General features: G+C 49.2%; 1 protein-coding gene across 1 annotated transcript in view; it reads left to right on the top strand.

Annotated features, from left to right (window-relative positions):
- Nucleotides 1–18,916, top strand: part of DHRS7 (dehydrogenase/reductase 7) — a 69,143-nt gene extending 50,227 nt beyond the window's left edge. Inside the window, exons 6-7 of the mRNA XM_060262028.1 lie at nt 14,857–15,072; nt 17,236–18,916. Of these exons, the coding sequence (XP_060118011.1) occupies nt 14,857–15,072; nt 17,236–17,271 (252 nt within the window). The 3' untranslated portion in view covers nt 17,272–18,916. The remainder of the gene's footprint in view (nt 1–14,856; nt 15,073–17,235) is intronic.

Here is an 18,916-nt window from a genome sequence, read left to right as displayed (position 1 = left end):
TCCAGAAAGGGCATGGACACCGAAGTTGTGAGACTTTGTGTATTATTGGAGAAATACCTGAATGTTTGTGTAATGTTTTGGTTAATGGGTTTCTCCTTGTTTGGTTGGATTCTGCTACGGGGTCACCTCTGTAGGAGGCAACCCCTCCGGCTCAGAATGTAAGGAGGGGGACGTGTGGAGAAACGCCATCTGAGAGTGTTGGTGCTTCATCCAAAAAGGCAGGGATCAGTAAATCCATTCAGCAGGCTTTGTAGCCTTCCTCTCACTCCCCCCCCTCCCTTCCAGAGCCAAACCAACAACGCTAGGGGGAAAGTCTCCTAGAGAGGCAGGAAGGGCTGTTGTTCTTGCCATGTGCTAGGCAGGAAGAGTTTCTGAGATTGGAACTGGCGCTCGAGCAAGCATGTGGTGAGCAATGGAGGCTCCTGCCTGGGGGGGGGGGCCCCCAGGCAGGCAGACTAAGTAAGTAATTCTCATAGGCAGATCAAGTATAGACCAAGGGACAGTAGAAAGCGTTTATAATCAACTTTTCTTTGTTATGCTGTGTGCTGTGCTGGGCTGTGCTGTGCTAACTTTTTAAAGGCAACTGTTTTTGTTTTGGTGTTTTTCTTTTCCCATATTTTTCTCTTTTAAATAAATGTTTTTTTTTTAAATGCTGGCAGTTCATCTCTGTACCACATAGATCCCCAGACCGCTTTAGACCACGCTGTTTTTAAGAAGGGGGCCCCAGGTGAAGGGGGGGGGAAGGCATGCAGTTGGATAAGGTGCCAATCCTCCAGGGGTGCCCCAAAGAAGCGCTGAGGTCTCTGTGAAACCCAAGTGCAGGGTGGCAGAGGACCTGGAGGCCTAGCCTCATAGCTGGAGAGGGGGATTGGGAGTCCTGTTCCTCTCAATCTGAACCCCGGGACTGAGCAGGTGGTGGCAGCGCGCCCAAGGGGCAGGAGGAGACATAGCTCCCTCCAGGAGTTGGCGACTCCATAGGGAGCTGACGGGACCGGGTCTGAAGGCAGAATCGGGCCGGTTCCGCCACAGAGACCGATTTCCTTAAGGTATAATGGAGAATCAACCCATAGGTATCTGGGGCTCTGGGAGAGCTGTTTTTTGAGATAGATGTACCAACTTTTCAACATAGCATCCAGTGCCCTTCCTCAAAACACCCTTCAAGTTTCAAAAAGATTGGACTAGGTTGTCCAATTCTATGAACCCCAAAAGAACGTGCCCCTATCCTTCATTATTTCTAATGGAGGGAAGGCATTTAAAAGGTGTGCGGTCCCTTTAAATGCGATGGCCAGAACTCCCTTTGGGTGGGCCAGAACTCCTTGCTCCTGGCTTCCAAAGTCCCCAGATTTTTCTTGAATATCTTGGGACCTGTCAACCCTACCTCCTAGTATCTGGGCTTGCCAACCTCCAGGTAGGGCCTAGAGGTCTCCTGGAATTATAGCTGATCTCCAGGCTGCAGAGATCATCTCCAATGGAGAAAATGGCAGCTTCAGAGGCAGTTTCAAATGGCAGCTGTGCTGTCTCCGAAGTCCACCCTCTCCACCCCCAAATCTTCAGAGTTTTGCCCGGTTTGGCAACCTTAGCAAAGAAGGCGTTCTACTGGGTGAGGAGTCAGTGGGTTAAGACCATGAGGCCCACTTGTAAGGGGGCATAATTTGAAACAGTCACATGGGGATTAAAACCTCTTTCGCTGAATTAAAGCAATGCATTAACCGCTCTAAGTCACAAGCCGGTAGAGGAGATGATTGTGTCCTCAAACGACCGTCCTTTGAACAGGGAGTCCAGAAATTGTGTTTATTCCAAGTTCAGAATGAGACCCATTTACTCCTCAAGGAATAATCAAACAAGGGTTTTGCTTTAAAAATGTCATTTAAAATCGGCCTAGCTGGAAGCCGAAGCTAGATTGGGTATCATTACTCAGCAGATGGGTGGCAAGTGATAAGTATGGTCACGTTCGGAGGTCAATCTTCTTCCAGTTGAAGTGTTTTTGGATTACAACAGCTGCAACGTCTTTGCTCCCATATCTTGAAAGTGCCTATTTCTACCCCACCCTTCTCTCTCTAGGGTTTCCAAGTCCCTCCGCCACTGCAGTGGGGACTGTAGTGCGCATGGCACGATGACATCACCTGGAAGGGGCGTCATCACGCTGGGGATGTCGCAGTGGGGATGCTCTAGGAATTGTGATAAAACTCTATGGTACCATAGAGCAGGGGTGACCAACGGTAGCTCTCCAGATGTTTTTGCCTACAACTCCCATCAGCCCCAGCCATTGGCCATGTTGGCAAAAAACATCTGGAGAGCTACCGTTGGCCACCCCTGCCCTAGAGTTTTACCTCAATTCCTAGAGCGTCACACCGGGGATGGTCTAGGGTTCATGGTAAAACTCTATGATACCATAAAGTTTGTACTGCGAGTCCTAGAGCTTCCCTGGCATGATGACGGCACTTCCTGGTGACGTCATTTCACGGGGATGGTGTGCAGTGATGGGGCTCTTTGGGGGTGGGGACTGCCCTGACTCCCTGCCCCCTGCCAGTGTGTTGGGGCCCTCCAGACCTGGGGATTCCCCGCCTCTGGCAGGAGCTTGGCATCCCTTTTTTTTTTTTTTTAGTACTGGAAACTGAGCCAAAGGAAAATTTCTGCCAAACTCAGAAACTTGCCCATTGTTTTGTGACCTTTTGGTTGACCTCTTTTCATACAAGCTGTGACATGGCTTTTGTGTGTTGGGCTCGTACCTTTCTTTGCCCTTGACATTTGGTGATGGCCGTGTAACAGCAGTTCTGGTGTAGTCTTAAGTGTTTGATTGCAGATAGCAGTCTTTAGTGGCTGCAGCCGAGCATGCTCAATAGCATTGGGCTGCTGAATTTGACCAGTGGCTCTTTTGGTGAGCCTGATAATCCACACTCTTGCTTGGAGGATAGTCTTTTCCCAGACTGTGGATCCAGACTGTGAATCCAGAAGAGCATTTGTTTTGCATGCAGAAGGTCCCAGGTTCAACCCCCAGCATCTCCAGTTAAGAACATAAGAGAAGCCATGTTGGATCAGGTCAGTGGCCCATCCAGTCCAACACTCTGTGTCACACATAAGAACATAAGAGAAGCCATGTTGGATCAGGCCAGTGGCCCATCCAGTCCAACACTCTGTGTCACACATAAGAACATAAGAGAAGCCATGTTGGATCAGGCCAGTGGCCCATCCAGTCCAACACTCTGTGTCACACAGAGGCCAAAAGAACCAGGTGCCACAGAACGTCCACTGGTGGGGCCAGGACACTAGAAGCCCTCCCACTCTTGCCCCCCCCCCCGGCTCAGGGACCAAGAATACAGAGCATCATTTGCCCCAACAAAGAGTTCCATCTGTGGCTAAAAGCCACAGTTAAAAGATCAAGGCAGTAAGAAGAAGATGATGATATTGGATTTATGTCCCATCCTATACTCTGAATCTCAGAGTCTCAGAGTGGCTCACAATCTCCTTTATCTTCCTCCCCTACAACAGACACCCTGTGAGGTGGGTGGGGCTGAGAGAGCTTTTACAGCAGCTTCCCTTTCAAGGACAACTCGTATGAGAGCTATGGCTGACCCAAGGCCATGCTAGCAGGTGCAAGTGGAGGAGTGGGGAATCACACCCTGTTCTCCCAGATAAGAGTCCACACACTTAACCACTACACCAAACTGGCTTTATCTATACCCTGTGGCTAATAGCTACAGTTAAAAGATCAAGGCAGTAAGCGGTGTGAAAGTTCTCACCTTTGAGACCTGGGAGAGCCACTGCCAATCTGAGTAGACAATACTGATCTCGATACATTGACGTTCTGATTCAATATAAGAGCTTTATGTTTTCATGGAAGCCTTGCCCCAGAATCCCCTGTATTGTTGTGTGTACACACACGAGGTTGCGTATGTCCTTCGAATTGCACACCACTACCTCCTGGAATTATCTTGCCATTCTTCTCGCAAGTTTCCAAATGCAGGCGTTGGGACAGTTGTGGGGCGGAATCCTCCTAGAAGGCCGCTGCCCTATTTAGTAGGAAGCCAGGCTAGCTTTCCTTTTGTGGGGATATTTTGACATCTGGAAGCTTTTGGCTGTCGGGACCTTCCTGCCGCTGTGTCCAAACTCTGAGTCAGAGCAGGTTTTGAAACGCAGCAAGCGTCACAAGGCCTTTCTTTGTTTGCCCAGATCCTTTCTGCCGTGTTGACTAATCTGCAGTTCCCTAGCAAATCCACCCTGGCGGAGTCTAAATTATGCTGTCACCTGACTCCTGGTCAGATTTTTGTTAAGTGATTTCGTGTCTCCATCTGCAAGACTCTTTTCTGCCCGAAAGAGCGACCGGAAAGCCAGGCAGGGAAAGAACTGACTTCTCATGCTGAAATATCTCTGCATCGGGGTAGAAAAAGCCCAGCAGGGACTTATTTGCATATTAGGCCACACCCCCTGACATCACCATTGTTCTGCACAGGGCTTTTTTTTGTAGACAAAGCCCAGCAGGAATTCATTTGCATGTTAGGTCACACCCCCTGATGGCAAGCCAGCCGGAACGGCATTCCTGTGTGTTCCCCTGCTCAAAAAAAGCCCTGTTCTGCATGGTCCAGAAGCTGCAAATCTGAAAGATTTATTAATATTAATTAATATTAATTATCAATATTAAGCTTTATGTTTTCATGGAAGACTTGCCCTAAAATCCCCTGTATTGTCGAGTGTACACACATGAGGTTGTGCGTGTCCTTCGAATTGCACACCACTATCTCCTGGAATTATCTTGCCATTCTTCTCGCAAGTTTCCAAATGCAGGCCGGTTTGGTGTCGTGGTTAAGTGTGCGGGCTCTTATCTGGGAGAACCGGGTTTGATTCCCCACTCCTCCACTTGCAGCTGCTGAGATGGCCTTGGGTCAGCCATAGCTCTGGCAGAGGTTGTCCTTGAAAGGGCAGCTGCTGTGAGAGCCCTCTCAGCCCCACCCACCTCACAGGGTGTCTGTTGTGGGGGAAGAAGGGAAAGGAGATTGTAGGCCGCTCTGAGACTCTGACCTTGAAAGGGCAGCTGGTGGGAGAGCCCTCTCAGCCCCACCCACCTCACAGGGTGTCTGTTGTGGGGGAGGAAGGGAAAGGAGATTGTAGGCCGCTCTGAGTCTCTGTCCTTGGAAGGGCAGCTGCTGTGAGAGCCCTCTCAGCCCCACCCACCCCACAGGGTGTCTGTAGCGGGGGAGGAAGGGAAAGGAGATTGTGAGCCACTCTGAGACTATGAGATTCGGAGTGGAGGGTGGGATACAAATCCATTATCTTCTTCTCAGATAAATTCTGTTGCATGGTATGAAAAAGAACGTTGCATTTTGGCTCCAATAGGACGCGTAGCTGCTTTGTTTCCACTACTAATTTTCATTTATTTCAGAAGCTGTAGAGAACAGCAATAATAAACAGGGTGGCTTGTTAAATCTCATTATAGGCTGTCTCTCTAGAGACTTTCTCAAGGCAGGTAACAAGATTTTTTTTTTAAAAGCACAGAACTTGAAAATAATAATAACTAGAGCTAGATGTCTATCTTCTTCTTTTAACAGCACTAAGCCAGTATGGCTGTTTAGCCACAAAGGGAAGAAAATATGTGCTTCTCTAGTTCTGGACTCGTGGTGGGTAGGGTCCTTTGAGAAGGCCCAGGGAATTGTGAAACACGAGAAGGTCTGGTTCCTCCATCCTAGTGATTTGTGGAACAAATACCACTTTTCTCCCCCTCCCAGCTTTGTATTGTCCTAACCACAACACTGAGATTCCCAGCTCCAGGTTGGGAAATACCTGGACATTTGGGGAATGGCGCCTGAGAAGGCAAGGGTTTGAGGAGGGGAGGGACTTCATTGGTTTTTAATCGGGGCTTTTTTTTGTAGCAGGACCTCCTTTGCCTCTCAGGCCACACACCCCTGATGAAGCCAATCCTCCTGGAGCTTCCAGTAGGCCCTGTACTAAGAGCCCTGTAAGGAATTCTAGCAGGACCTCCTTTGCCTCTCAGGCCACACACCCCTGATGCAGCCAATCCTCCTGGAGCTTCCAGTAGGCCCTGTACTGAGAGCCCTGTAAGGAATTCTAGCAGGACCTCCTTTGCCTATTAGGCCACACACCTCTGATGTAGCCAACCCTCCCGGAGCTTACAGTAGGCCCTGAACTAAGAGCCCTGTAAGGAATTCTAGCAGGACCTCCTTTGCTTATTAGGCCACACACCCCTGATGTAGCCAATCCTCCTGGAGCTTACAGTAGGCCCTGCACTAAGAGCCCTGTAAGGAATTCTAGCAGGACCTCCTTTGCATATTTGGCCACACACCCCTGATGTAGCCAATCCTCCTGGAGCTTACAGTAGGCCCTGTACTGAGAGCCCTGTAAGGAATTCTAGCAGGACCTCCTTTGCCTATTAGGCCACACACCCCTGATGTAGCCAATCCTACGGGAGCTTCCAGTAGGCCCTGTACTTAGAGCCCTGTAAGGAATTCTAGCAGGACCTCCTTTGCCTATTAGGCCACACACCCCTGATGTAGCCAATCCTCCTGGAGCTTCCAGTAGGCCCTGTACTGAGAGCCCTGTAAGGAATTCTAGCAGGACCTCCTTTGCATATTAGGCCACACACCCCTGATGTAGCCAATCCTCCTGGAGCTTCCAGTAGGCCCTGCACTAAGAGCCCTGTAAACTCCAGGGGGATTGGCTACATCAGGGGCGTGTGGCCTGAGAGGCAAAGGAGTTCCTGCTACAAAAAAAGTCCTGGGTGTGTAATGCTATAGAGCCGCCCGTCCAAGGCGGCCATTTTGTTCCAGGCGGTCACCTGGAGATCAGTTGTAATCCCAGGAGATCTCCAAGCACCACTTGGACGTTGGCAACCCTATACCCCTCTGAAAACAAGTCACTCTAAAGCAGGATCTCAGGAGGGTTGGGGATAAGACCTTTCACTGAGACCCTAGAGAGTTGCTGGCAGTCAGAGTGGAAAGTTCTGGGCATTGTTTAGGGTTGCCAGCTATGGCTTGGCAGCAGGCCTGTAGCCAGGATTTTTCATTTTTGGGGGGGTAGACTTCCCAATCCCCAGGTCCCAGTGGGGGGGTCCCCCGGTTTTACAGGTTTCCCCCCGCCCCCACAGTCACCATGTACCTCTAGAGCTCCGGCAGGTTTAGAAACCTGCAAACAGGTCCGTTTTTAAAATATGTGCCTTTAAAGTTGAGGAAGGGTGGTGTGGGCTTCTCCAGGGGTTAATGAGGGCTGTTGGGGGCGTGGCAAAGCCCCTAGAGGCAGGCTGGCTGGCTGGCTGCCCGCTGTCCTCATCCAGGGATTGTTATGCAGCTATTCAGTGGACAAGGTAGTGGGGAGGAGGAGGGGGAGCCATCAGAAAGGTTCAGGAGCTGCACTTGTAGTGGTGAAGTGTGCGGACTCTTATCTGGGAGAACCGGGTTCGATTCCCCACTCCTCCACTTGCACCTGCCAGCATGGCCTTGGGTCAGCCATAGCTCTCTGGCAGAGGTTGTCCTTGAAAGGGCAGCTGCTGTGAGAGCCATCTCCAGCTCCACCCACCTCACAGGGTGTCTGTTGTGGGGGAGGAAGGTAAAGGAGATTGTGAGCCGCTCTGAGACTCTTCGGAGTGTAGGGCGGGATATAAATCCAATATCTTCTTCTTCTTCTACTACTCCTGTGAACTCCCGCTGAATCTGAGGCCTGATTACAGATATAATGAAGACAAGTAGAAATGTTTGGTCTGTATTCTGTTCCTCCAGTTGGCTGGCAACTGACACTAAGTTTCTTGGAGGCTGTTGAAATGCTCTTGGTGAATTCATGAGATGCTTTCAACCCTCTTCTTTCCCAGCCTCCCTCTTGTCTGATTCCCTCTTTCCTCTTCCTCCCCTCCCTTTTTCATACTGACTCGAGATTGAGCCTCTTGCCTTCCAAGCTTATAGATAAGGATTGCATTTCTTTGTTGTTGTTCAGTCACACAGTCGAGTCCGACTCTTTGTGACCCCATGGACAAAGTCAGGCCAGGCCCTCCTGTCTTCCACCATCCTCCGAAGTCTGCTCAAATTCGTGTTTGTTACATCAGTAACGCTGTCCAGCCATCTCACCTTCTTCTTTTGCCTTCTGTCTTTCCCAGCATCAGGGTCTTCTCCAGGGAGTGCTCCCTTCTCAATTGGAAGCACCACAGCTCAAAAGCATCTATTCTTCTGTGCTCGGCCTTCCTTATGGTCCATCTCTCACAGCCATACATTACTACTGGGAATACCATCGCTTTGACTATACGGACTTTTGTTGGCAGGGTGATGTCTCTACTTTTTATTATACTGCCCAGGTTCGCCATAGCTGTCCTCCCAAGGAGCAAACGTCTTTTAATTTCATGGCTACAGTCACCATCTGCAGTGATCTTGGATCCCAGAAATGTGAAGTCTGTCACTACTTCCATGTCTTCTATTTGCCAAGGTGTGATGGGGCCAGATGCCATGATCTTAGTTTTTTTGATGTTGAGTTTCAAGCCTACTTTTGTGCTCTCCTCTTTCACCCTCAACAGGAGGTTCTTTAGGTCCTCCTAACTTTCTGCCATTACAGTATTGTCATCTGCATATCTGAGGTTGTTGATGTTTTTCCCGGCAATCTTAATTCCAGTTTGTGCTTCATCCAGGCCAGCATTCCGCATGATGTACTCTGCATATAAATTAAATAAGCAGGGTGACAATATACATCCTTGTCGAACTCCTTTTCCTATTCTAAATCAATCAGTTGTTCCATATCCTGTTCTGACAGTTGCTTCTTGACCCTTATACAGGTTTCTCAGGAGACTTGTGAGGTGGTCTGGTACTCCCATCTCTTTAAGGACTTGCCACAGTTTGCTGTGATCCACACAATCAAAGGCTTTAGCATAGTCAATGAAGCAGAAATAGACGTTTTTCTGATACTCCCATGCTTTCTCCATAATCCATCGATTGTTGGCAATTTGATCTCTAGTTCCTCTACCTCTCCAAAAGCCAGCTTGAACTTCTGGTAGTTCCCGATCTACATACTGCTGAAGCCTTGCTTGTAGGATCTCTAACATGACCTTGCTGGCATGTGAAATGAGTGCAATGGTGCGATAGTCTGAACATTCCTTGGCATTACCCTTCTTTAGGATTGGAATATAAACTTCTTTAGGATTGGAATATAAACCGTTGTGTTTTCCAAATTTGTTGACATAATGTGTGCATCACTTTAACAGCATCATCTTTTAGGACTTGGAATAGCTCAACTTGGATACCATCATCTCCGCTCGCTTTGTTGTTAGTAATGCTTTCTAAAGCCCATTTGACTTCACACTCCAGGATGTCTGGCTCAAGGTCATCGATTTCACTGTCATGGTTGTCCGGGACATTGAGATCCTTCTTTTATAATTCTTCTGTGTATTCTTGCCACCTCTTCCTGATCTCTTCTGCTTCTGTTAGGTCCGTACCATTTTTGTCCTTTATCATGGCCATCTTTGCACTAAACGTTCCCTTGATTTCTCCAATTTTCTTGAAGAGATCTCTTGTCCTTCCCATTCTATTAGTTTCCTCTGTTGCTTTGCATTGTTCCTTCAGGAAGGCCTCCTTATCTCTCCTTGCTGTTCTCTGGAAATCTGCATTCAGTTGGGTGAATCTTTCCTTTTCACCTTTGCCTTTCATTTTCCTTCTTTCCTCAGCTATTTGTAAAGCCTCATCAGTCAGACAGCCACTTTGCTTTCTTGCATTTCTTTTTCTTTGGGATGGTGCTGATTGCTGCCTTCTGTACAATGTCATGAACCTCCATCCATAGTTTTTCAGGCACTCTGTCTATCAACTCTAGTTCCTTAAACTTATTCTTCACCTCCACTGTATATTCATAAGGGATGTGATCAAGGTCAAACCTGAATGGCCTAATGGCTTCCCCAGTTTTCCTCAGTTTAAGCCTGAATTTTTCGATGAGTAGCTCATGATCTGAGCCACAGTCAGCTCCAGGTCTTGTTTTTGCTGACTGTAAGGAGCTTCTCCATCTTTGACTGCAGAGTATATAATCAATCTGATTTCTGTGTTGCCCATCAGGTGATGTCCATGTGTAGAGTCGCCTTTTAGGTTGTTGGAAGAGGGCGTTCGCTATGACCAGCTTGTTCTCTTCACAAAACTCTATTAGCCTTTGCCCGGCTTCATTTTGTTCTCCAAGGCCAAACTTGTCAGTTGTTCCCGTCACCTTTTGACTTCCTACTTTTGCATTCCAGTCCCCTATGATGAGGAGGACATCTTTTTTTGGCGTTAATTCTAGAAGGTGTTGTAGATCTTCGTAGAACTGCTCCACTTCAGCCTCTTCTGCATCAGTGGTTGGGGCATAGACTTGGATTACTGTGATATTGAATGGTTTGCCTTGGATATGCACCGAGATCAATATGTCATTTTTGAGATTGTATCCCATTACTGCCTTCCTCACTCTCTTGTTAACTATAAAGACCACACTATTTCTTCTACGGGACTCTTGGCCGCAATAATAGATGTAGTGATCCTCTGAGTTAAATTCACCCATTCCCATCCATTTTAGTTCACTGATTCCCAAGATGTCGATGTTCAGTCTTGCCTTCTCTTGTTTGACCACATCTAGCTTACCTTGATTCATAGATCTCACATTCCATGTTCCGATGCAGTATTATTCTTTGCAGCATCGGACTGTTCTTTCACCATCAGACCCATCCACGACTGAGCATCCTTTCGGCTTTGGCCCAGTTGCTTCACTCTTTCTGTGGTTACTTGAACGCTCTTCCCCAGTAGCATATCGGGCACCTTCTGACCTGAGGGGCTCATCTTCCAGCGCCATATCTTTTAGCCTTTTGTTTCTTTCCATGGGGTTTTCTTGGCAAGGATACTGGAGTGGTTTGCCATTTCCTTCTCCAGTGGATCACATTTGGTCTGGGTTCTCAGCTGTGGCCTGTCCATCTTGGGTGGCCCTACATGGCATAGCCCACAGCCTCATTGAACCGCGTAAGCCCTCTTGCCACGACAAGGCAGCAATCCACGAGAGGGTGCATTTCTTTAGCATGTGTTTATTGCACAATCGACAAGTTTTATTGTCTTGGCAAAGCAGCATCAAACACATGCAATACATCTCTTGCAAGGTGTGGGGGCTGAAAGGGGGGGCATAATGGTTTCAAAGAGATTTGATTGGTAGGGCCAGTAGCCCTCAGGCCCACCCCCTTGCTGTGGGCCCGCTTGGGGGATTCCTGGAGATTTGAGGTGGGGCCTGGGGAGGGAAGAGAGCTTCATAGTGATGTGATGTCCCTCTAGGACTTCCATCTTCCTAGATTCTATGGAATTCCATAGAGTCTACCCTCTGAAGCTGCTGTTTCCTCCAGGAGAACTGACCCCTGTTCAGTGCCGGCCCGAGGGCTGCCGTCCCACTGTCGCCACCCTCCCTTTGTGGCGCTACAAGGCGGCACCGTGCTCCGCCCCCACCCCCCATCAGAGCACACCATGCTGAGGCTGGTCCTTACCAGCTTTGATGCGGCTGGCGCGGCATCTAATCCTTAGAAGAACCCGGAAGTGAGGGAGGGCGAAGGCTCCTCTCGCAGCCTCTTCAAAGGATTAGATGCTGTGCCAGCTGCATCGAAGCCGGTAAGGACCAGCCTCGGCGCTCTCCTCTGATTGTGCTGGGGGCGGGGGGGGGGCGAAGTGCAAGGGAAGGGGCGGGAGGGGGCTGGCAGGGGAGGCAGGCAAACTAGGCGTTTGCCATGGGCACCGGGGGGGAGGGGGAGAGCCCAGTTTGATGCACCCCACCTCCCGGTGCTCTAGGCAACCACCTAGTTTGCCTAGTGGGCGAGCTGACCCTGACTCTGTTGTAATTCTGGGGGAACTCCAGGTTCCACCTGGAGGACAGCAACCATGCACTGGTCTGTTATGGCAGGGGTGGCCAATGGTAGCTCTCCAGATGTTTTTTTTTGCCTACAACTCCCATCAGCCCCAGCCAGCATGGCTGATGGCCGGGGCTGATGGGAGTTGTAGGCAAAAAAAACATCTGGAGGGCTGCCGTTGGCCACCCCTGTGTTATGGCCTGGCCTAGTTCTCATAAGATGCTGGTGAGAGGGTAGATCCATCTTGACAGTACTCCTTCAGGCAATGAATGAGGATTCACGCTACGAGATGTTTACAAAACGGGCTAAACCGAATCTACCTATTTAAGAAACCTACCCATTAAAAGAGTGCCGGGCTGTCGTTCTTTTCCTGGATGTGCTGCTCTTTTCGATGGGTGGGATTGTGTTCCATTGTGAAGCGGGTGCAAGAGAAGTATCACCTCCTCTGATTTGCGATACGCGGGCCAGTGGGGTAACGTCATTGCCTCCCGTACTACACAGCGTGTCTGGATATTCTGGTTTTTCCGCTTCTGTGGCTGTGAGGGCTCGGCCCCTACCGCGGGATCATGATCGCCTCAGGGTTTCGTTAGATGAAATCAGAGCCGTGAACTCAAGCCATGTGTGTCGGGCTGCCAGCCTTTAGGGGCAAAATAGTAAAGTATCCAGTAGCACCTTTAAGACTAACGGATTTTATTGTACAGGGCCATAGCCAGGATTTCATGTTTGGTGGGGCCCACAGCAGGATTTGTTGTTTAAGGGGGCCAATGTGAGCTGCCTTGAGTTCCGCAAGCTAACTCCCCTTCACCTGGCCAGCCGAAGCAGCTCCGCTCCCTCAGCCCTTTCATACGTGCCTCTGCACCAGTTTGGTGTAGTGGTTAAGTGTGCGGACTCTTATCTGAGAGAACTGGGATTGATTCCCCACTCCTCCACTTGCACCTGCTGGAATGGCCTTGGGTCAGCCATAGCTCTGGCAGAAGTTGTCCTTGAAAGGGCAGCTGCTGCGAGAGCTCTCTCAGCCCCACCCACCTCACAGGGTGTCTGTTGTGGGGGAGGAAGGTAAAGGAGATTGTAAGCCGCTCTGAGACTCTTCGGAGTGGAGGGTGGGATATAAATCCAATATCTTCATCTACCTCATAGGGTGTCTGTTGTGGGGGAGGAAGGGAAAGGAGATTGTGAGCCACTCTGAGACTCTTCGGAGTTGAGGGTGGGATATAAATCCGATATCTTCATCTACCTCATAGGGTGTCTGTTGTGGGGGAGGAAGGGAAAGGAGATTGTGAGCCACTCTGAGACTCTTTGGAGTGGAGGGTGGGATATAAATCCGATATCTTCATCTACCTCACAGGGTGTCTGTTGTGGGGGAGGAAGGTAAAGGAGATTGTGAGCCACTCTGAGACTCTTCGGAGTGGAGGGTGGGATATAAATCCAATCTTCATCTACCTCACAGGGTGTCTGGTGGGGGAGGAAGGTAAAGGAGATTGTGAGCCTCTCTGAGACTCTTCGGAGTGGAGGGCGAGATATAAATCCAATATCTTCATCTACCTCATAGGGTGTCTGTTGTTGAGGAGGGGGGAGAAAGGTAAAGGAGATTGTGAGCTGATCTGAGACTCTTCGGAGTGGAGGGTGGGATATAAATCCAATACCTTCATCTACCTCACAGGGTGTCTGGTGGGGGAGGAAGGTAAAGGAGATTGTGAGCCTCTCTGAGACTCTTCGGAGTGGAGGGCGAGATATAAATCCAATATCTTCATCTACCTCATAGGGTGTCTGTTGTTGAGGAGGGGGGAGAAAGGTAAAGGAGATTGTGAGCTGCTCTGAGACTCTTCGGAGTGGAGGGCGGGATATAAATCCAATATCTTCATCTACCTCACAGGGTGTCTGTTGTGGGGGGGGGGAGGTAAAGGAGATTGTGAGCCGCTCTGAGACTCTTCGGAGTAGAGGGCAGGATATAAATCCAATATCATCTTCTTCTTCTCTTGCAGCAGAGAGTCTAGCGAACGACCAAAGCACAGTTCCAAAAAATGCTGCAAAAACTTGTTCCGGATGCAAATACTCCATTATGCATTTATTCCCATCTGCTGACTCACACAGAACAACAAGCAACCTGTAAGCAATTTGCAAGGGGTGCCTACGCCATTCAGTGTTGCTTGTGCAAATGTAGATTTCTGCAACATTGAATGGAGTAGGGGCGCCTTGCAAATTGCTCAAAGGTTGCTTGTTGTTCTGTGTGGGTCAGCAGATGTGAATGAATGCATAATGGAGTATTTGCATCCGGAACAAGTTTTTGCAGCATTTTTTTGGACTGTGTGCCCTAGCGGTTTTGGATATTCACTTCTTTGCACAGTCCCCTCTCGTTTGGCTTTTTTTGCATTGGCAGAGAGAACAGCAGCAATGCTCCTATTTGTTCAGAGTGGTAGTGAGCAAAGGGGACAGATGGAGGCCCTCTGACCACAATGAAGATCCTGTGAATAAACAGAAGCTAGATGGCCTTCTGACAGCAATGAAGATCCTGTGCATTTAGGGGGAGGTAGAGCCCCGTGGCGCAGAGTGGCAAGGCTGCAGTACTGCAGTCCTAAGCTCTGCTCACAACCTGAGTTCGATCCCAGCAGAAGGTAGCCGCCTCGAGGTCGACTCAGCCTTCCATCCTTCTGAGGTCGGTAAAATGAGCACCCAGCTTGCTGGGGGGGAAGTGTAGACGACTGGGGAAGGCAATGGCAAGCCACCCCGTAAAAAGTCTGCCGTGAAAACATGAAAGCAACATCACCCCAGAGTCGGAAACGACTGGTGCTTGCACAGGGGACTACCTTTTTTTTTTTGTGAGTTTCCTGCATTGTGCAGGGGGTTGGACTAGATGACTCTGGAGGGCCCTTCCAACTCTATGATTCTGTGATTCAATGGAGGGGCCGTACAGTTGGAAGGGGGGTATGAAAGGAGGGGCCTGGGCCCCACTGTAGCTACTGGCCTGTTCTTGTAGCATGAGATTTCACGTAAGATGCACAGAAATGGTTTACTGCAGCCCCTTCTTCCTCTCTTCCCACCAGACAAACGCCAACGTGGGCGACCAGTCGCATAAAATGACCACCGAACGCTGCGTCCGACTCACGCTGGTCAGCATGGCCAACGATCTGAAGGAAGCCTGGGTCAGCGACCAGCCGTACCTGACGGTCTGTTACCTCTGGCAGTACGCCCCCACCTGGGCCTGGTGGATGCTGAACCGCATGGGAAAGAGGCGAATCCAGAATTTCAAGAGCGGAGTGGTACGTTCCGTTCCTGACCCAAAGATGCTGTGATAAACTCGGAGCCTTGCATCGGATAAAGCAATCTACAGCCTATATTGACGGCCAAAACTTATTGCCAGCGTTTGGCCTTGTGAATTCTCCGAGAAGCTTCCCGGATTCTGGAGACTAGTCGTGTGGGCAGGGGTGGCATTCTAGCAGGAGCTGTTTTGCATATTAGGCCACACAACCCTGACGTAGCCAATCTTCCCAAGAGCTTACAGGGCTCTCTTTTGTTAGCTCTTGGAGGATTGGCTGCATCGGGGAGGGGTGTGACCTAATATGCAAAGGAGCTCCTGCTAGAATTCCAGCCCTGCAGGTGGGCATGTAGATTATCAGAGCTTGTGCACAGGCTTCGGTGGGAACCTCCATGTTTAGAGGCAGTCAACCTCTGAATCCCAGAGCCAGGCGGCAACATCAGGAGAAGGCCTTGGCCTCTAAACAGAGAGCCAGTTTGGTGTAGTGGTTAAGTGTGCGGACTCTTATCTGGGAGAACCGGGTTTGATTCCCCGCTCCTCCACTTGCACCTGCTGGAATGGCCTTGGGTCAGCCATAGCTCTGGCAGAGGTTGTCCTTGAAAGGGCAGCTGCTGTGAGAGCCCTCTCAGCCCCATCCACCTCACAGAGTGTCTGTTGTGGAGGGAGAAGATATAGGAGACTGTAAGCCGCTCTATGTCTGATTCAGAGAGAAGGGCGGGGTATAAATCTGCAGTCTTCTTCTTCTCTATGCCCTGTTGTTGGCCCTCCAGAGGAACTGGTCAGCCACAGTGTGAGACAGGATGCTGGACTAGATGGAACACTGGTCCGATCCTGCAGGGCTCTTCTGATGTTCTTATGACGGCCTCGGCCTCTCTGCCCTGTTGTTGGTCCTCCAGAGGAACTGGTCAGCCACAGTGTGAGACAGGAGGCTGGACTAGATGGACCACTGGTCTGATCCATCAAGGCTCTTCTGATGTTCTAATGACGGCCTCGGCCTCTCTGCCCTGTTGTTGGCCCTCCAGAGGAACTGATTGGCCAGTGTGTGAGACAGGCTGGACTAGATGGACCACTGGTCTGATCCATCAAGGCTCTTCTGATGTTCTAATGACAGCCTCAGCCTCTCTGCCCTGTTGTTGGCCCTCCAGAGGAACTGGTCAGCCACAGTGTGAGACAAGATGCTGGACTAGATGGACCACTGCTCTGATCCAGCAGGGCTCTTCTTATGTTCTAGTCCAGAGTGCACTTACTCGAGTACATATAAGACCAGCTTCTAGCATGTATGTATCATTTCTTTCTATGTAGCTTCCAAACACTGAATAAAGAGGGTTGGAGGCCTACCCCCAACAAGCCAAAATTTAGTTTGCAGGAATCTTCCCTGCCCATCTAAAGTATTAGAATCATAGAATCACAGAGCTGGAAGGGGCCATACAGGCTATCTAGTTTAACTCTCTGCTCAAAGCAATAGTATTACTGAATACTACTAACTTGTAGTAGACGAACACATAGGCACTAGCTAAAAGGGTAGGGTATATACCGGGGTGGCTGAACTTCCTTAATGTAAGAGCCACCCACAATAAACGTCGGATGTTTGAGACCCACAAGATGGAAGGAATTAAAATAGATGGGGAAGGGGCAGGGAGGGTGAGGTGGAAAGAAAGCAACTTTAAATGCATCCACCAAGCGACTGGCTGGCTTAGCTTAGAGAAGTGATCAAGAGACAAATGCCTTCCCCTAGCCGACCGATGGTGTGGTGGGAGCTTTGAGAGCCATACGATATGTGTAAAAGAGCCACATGTGGCTCCCGAACTACATTTTGGCCATCCTCGATATATCCCTTGATGGCAACGTTCCCTCTAAGCTGAGGAGTCTTGTGAGCAAATATTCTATTTTCTGAGCTACTGGCATGAAAGTTGTGAGCTTCTGCATAAATTAGTGTGCTCCGGGGCCATCCTTCCTGAGCTAAGACGAAAATGTGCGAGTCGGAGGCTAAAATAATAATAATAATAAACTTTTATTTATATCCCGCCCTCCCCGCCAAGGCAGGCTCAGGGCGGCTAACGAGACATAAAAAACCTGTGAGCTAGCTCACACTCGCTCAGCTTAGGGAACGCTGCTTGATGGTGTAAGAAATTAGCTCAGAATTTTATGTTTTTGGTTCTTTTTGCAGGATGCAGATATTTCCTACTACAAAAAGACTTCTTGAGGCACGTACCTACTCCTTTGCGCCGTGACCAGCATCAGACAAGAGAAGCGACCGTCTTCCCCTGCGTCAATTTTTTTTTAAATTATGTAGCTTTACTTCTGGCTGCCATATAATCTGACAACTATCACACCTGTTTTAATGTATTTCCTTTGAATAAGTTTCTATATAGGATGTTTGATAAGGTCTTACGGATAGCCATGAATGATTCTTTTTTTGTTAATATTCCCGGGCTTCCACCGGTGCTGTCCTTCCGCTGAACAGAGACTGTCTCAACGTAGACCAGGACTGCCCAACACTGATGACCCTGACACAGGGTGGTGGCCCCAACCACAAAATGGCTGCCACAGGAGGCGGAGCCAACCACAAAATGGCTACCGCAGGAGGCGGGGCCAGCCACAAAAATGTCAGGGAGCGAGATTATGCATAACTCTTAAGAGCAACATTTCAGCATTTCAGACAGAAGCTCTGCTTAAACAAGACTCTTTTAGAATGAAAATAGTCTTTTAAACTACTTCATTCCTGTGGTGAAGATCCTTGTGGTGGGGTGGCGGCTACTGCCAAAGCAATCTTTTTAAAGATCTGCAAGGTCAGTCAGAAGCTGTGCTAGGCCAAATTCTCCCTGGCCCCCACTTTCTAAAACATGTGGGTGCCATAAATAGTGTCATCTGTCGCCACAGTCCTCATGGGCACCGTGTTGGGGTGTAGACTTTTCAAATCTTGTCCCCTTCCCAAGGCATTCTCTCAAGCAGCAAGGCCTTGGACTACACACAAGCTTTCTAATATTGCACCTTCTACCTCTGAAATATTGCAAGACTGATAGCTCGGGTCCTGAGGAACACCTCAGTTGTCTAGAGAAGGAAACCGTGCTCTCAAGATGCTTCAGGTGCTGAATTAGATTAGATGTCCTCCAGCATAACGGACATTTCCCTTCTGCCCTTCCTTGCCAACAGATCTACCAAAGGTATTTTGCAGATGTAAAAAAACTCTTCCTTCGTAATACAAAATAGAAAGCCAAAGGCAATAAAGCACAGTTCTTAAACAGAGTGCCAGTTTGGCGCAGTGGCGAAGTGTGCAGACTGAACCGGGTTCGATTCCCCACTCCTCCACTTGCAGCTGCTGGAATGGCCTTGGGTCAGCCGTAGCTCTCACAGAGGTTGTCCTTGGAAGGGCAGCTTCTGTCAGAGCTCTCTCAGCCCCACCTGACAGGGCGTTTGTTGTGGGGGAGGAAGATAAAGGAGCTTGCGAGCCACTCTGGGATTCAGAGTGAAGGGCAGGGTATAAATCCAATGTCTTCTTTAAAAATGAAGCATGCACAAACAGGGTCCATGATATGCCTCACAGGGAATCCTGGTTAAGATTTCAAGGTTCCTTTGTCCGTTTCTCTAGGAATGCTCTTTTTGGAATGGTTCTTGTACAAAAAAAAAACATCCTATGGAACTGCTCCTGATTATGGGATGTAGGACAACCATACTCAAGTATGCCTAGAACTGTGTGGGATTAGAGCAAACCGCACAGGAGCTTTTTACCAAAGCAGTAAATACCACATTTGTGGCACTCGGACTACAAGCTTTGTGAAGAGAACGAGAGATGGACGATTCACTTGTTTTCAGGTATTCCTTTTTATGCAAATAAACTTTAAACAAAT

This window comes from Heteronotia binoei, chromosome 21 (assembly GCF_032191835.1).
Source record: "Heteronotia binoei isolate CCM8104 ecotype False Entrance Well chromosome 21, APGP_CSIRO_Hbin_v1, whole genome shotgun sequence".
Taxonomy (NCBI): domain Eukaryota; kingdom Metazoa; phylum Chordata; class Lepidosauria; order Squamata; family Gekkonidae; genus Heteronotia; species Heteronotia binoei.
This window is presented reverse-complemented; position numbering and strand designations above follow the sequence as displayed.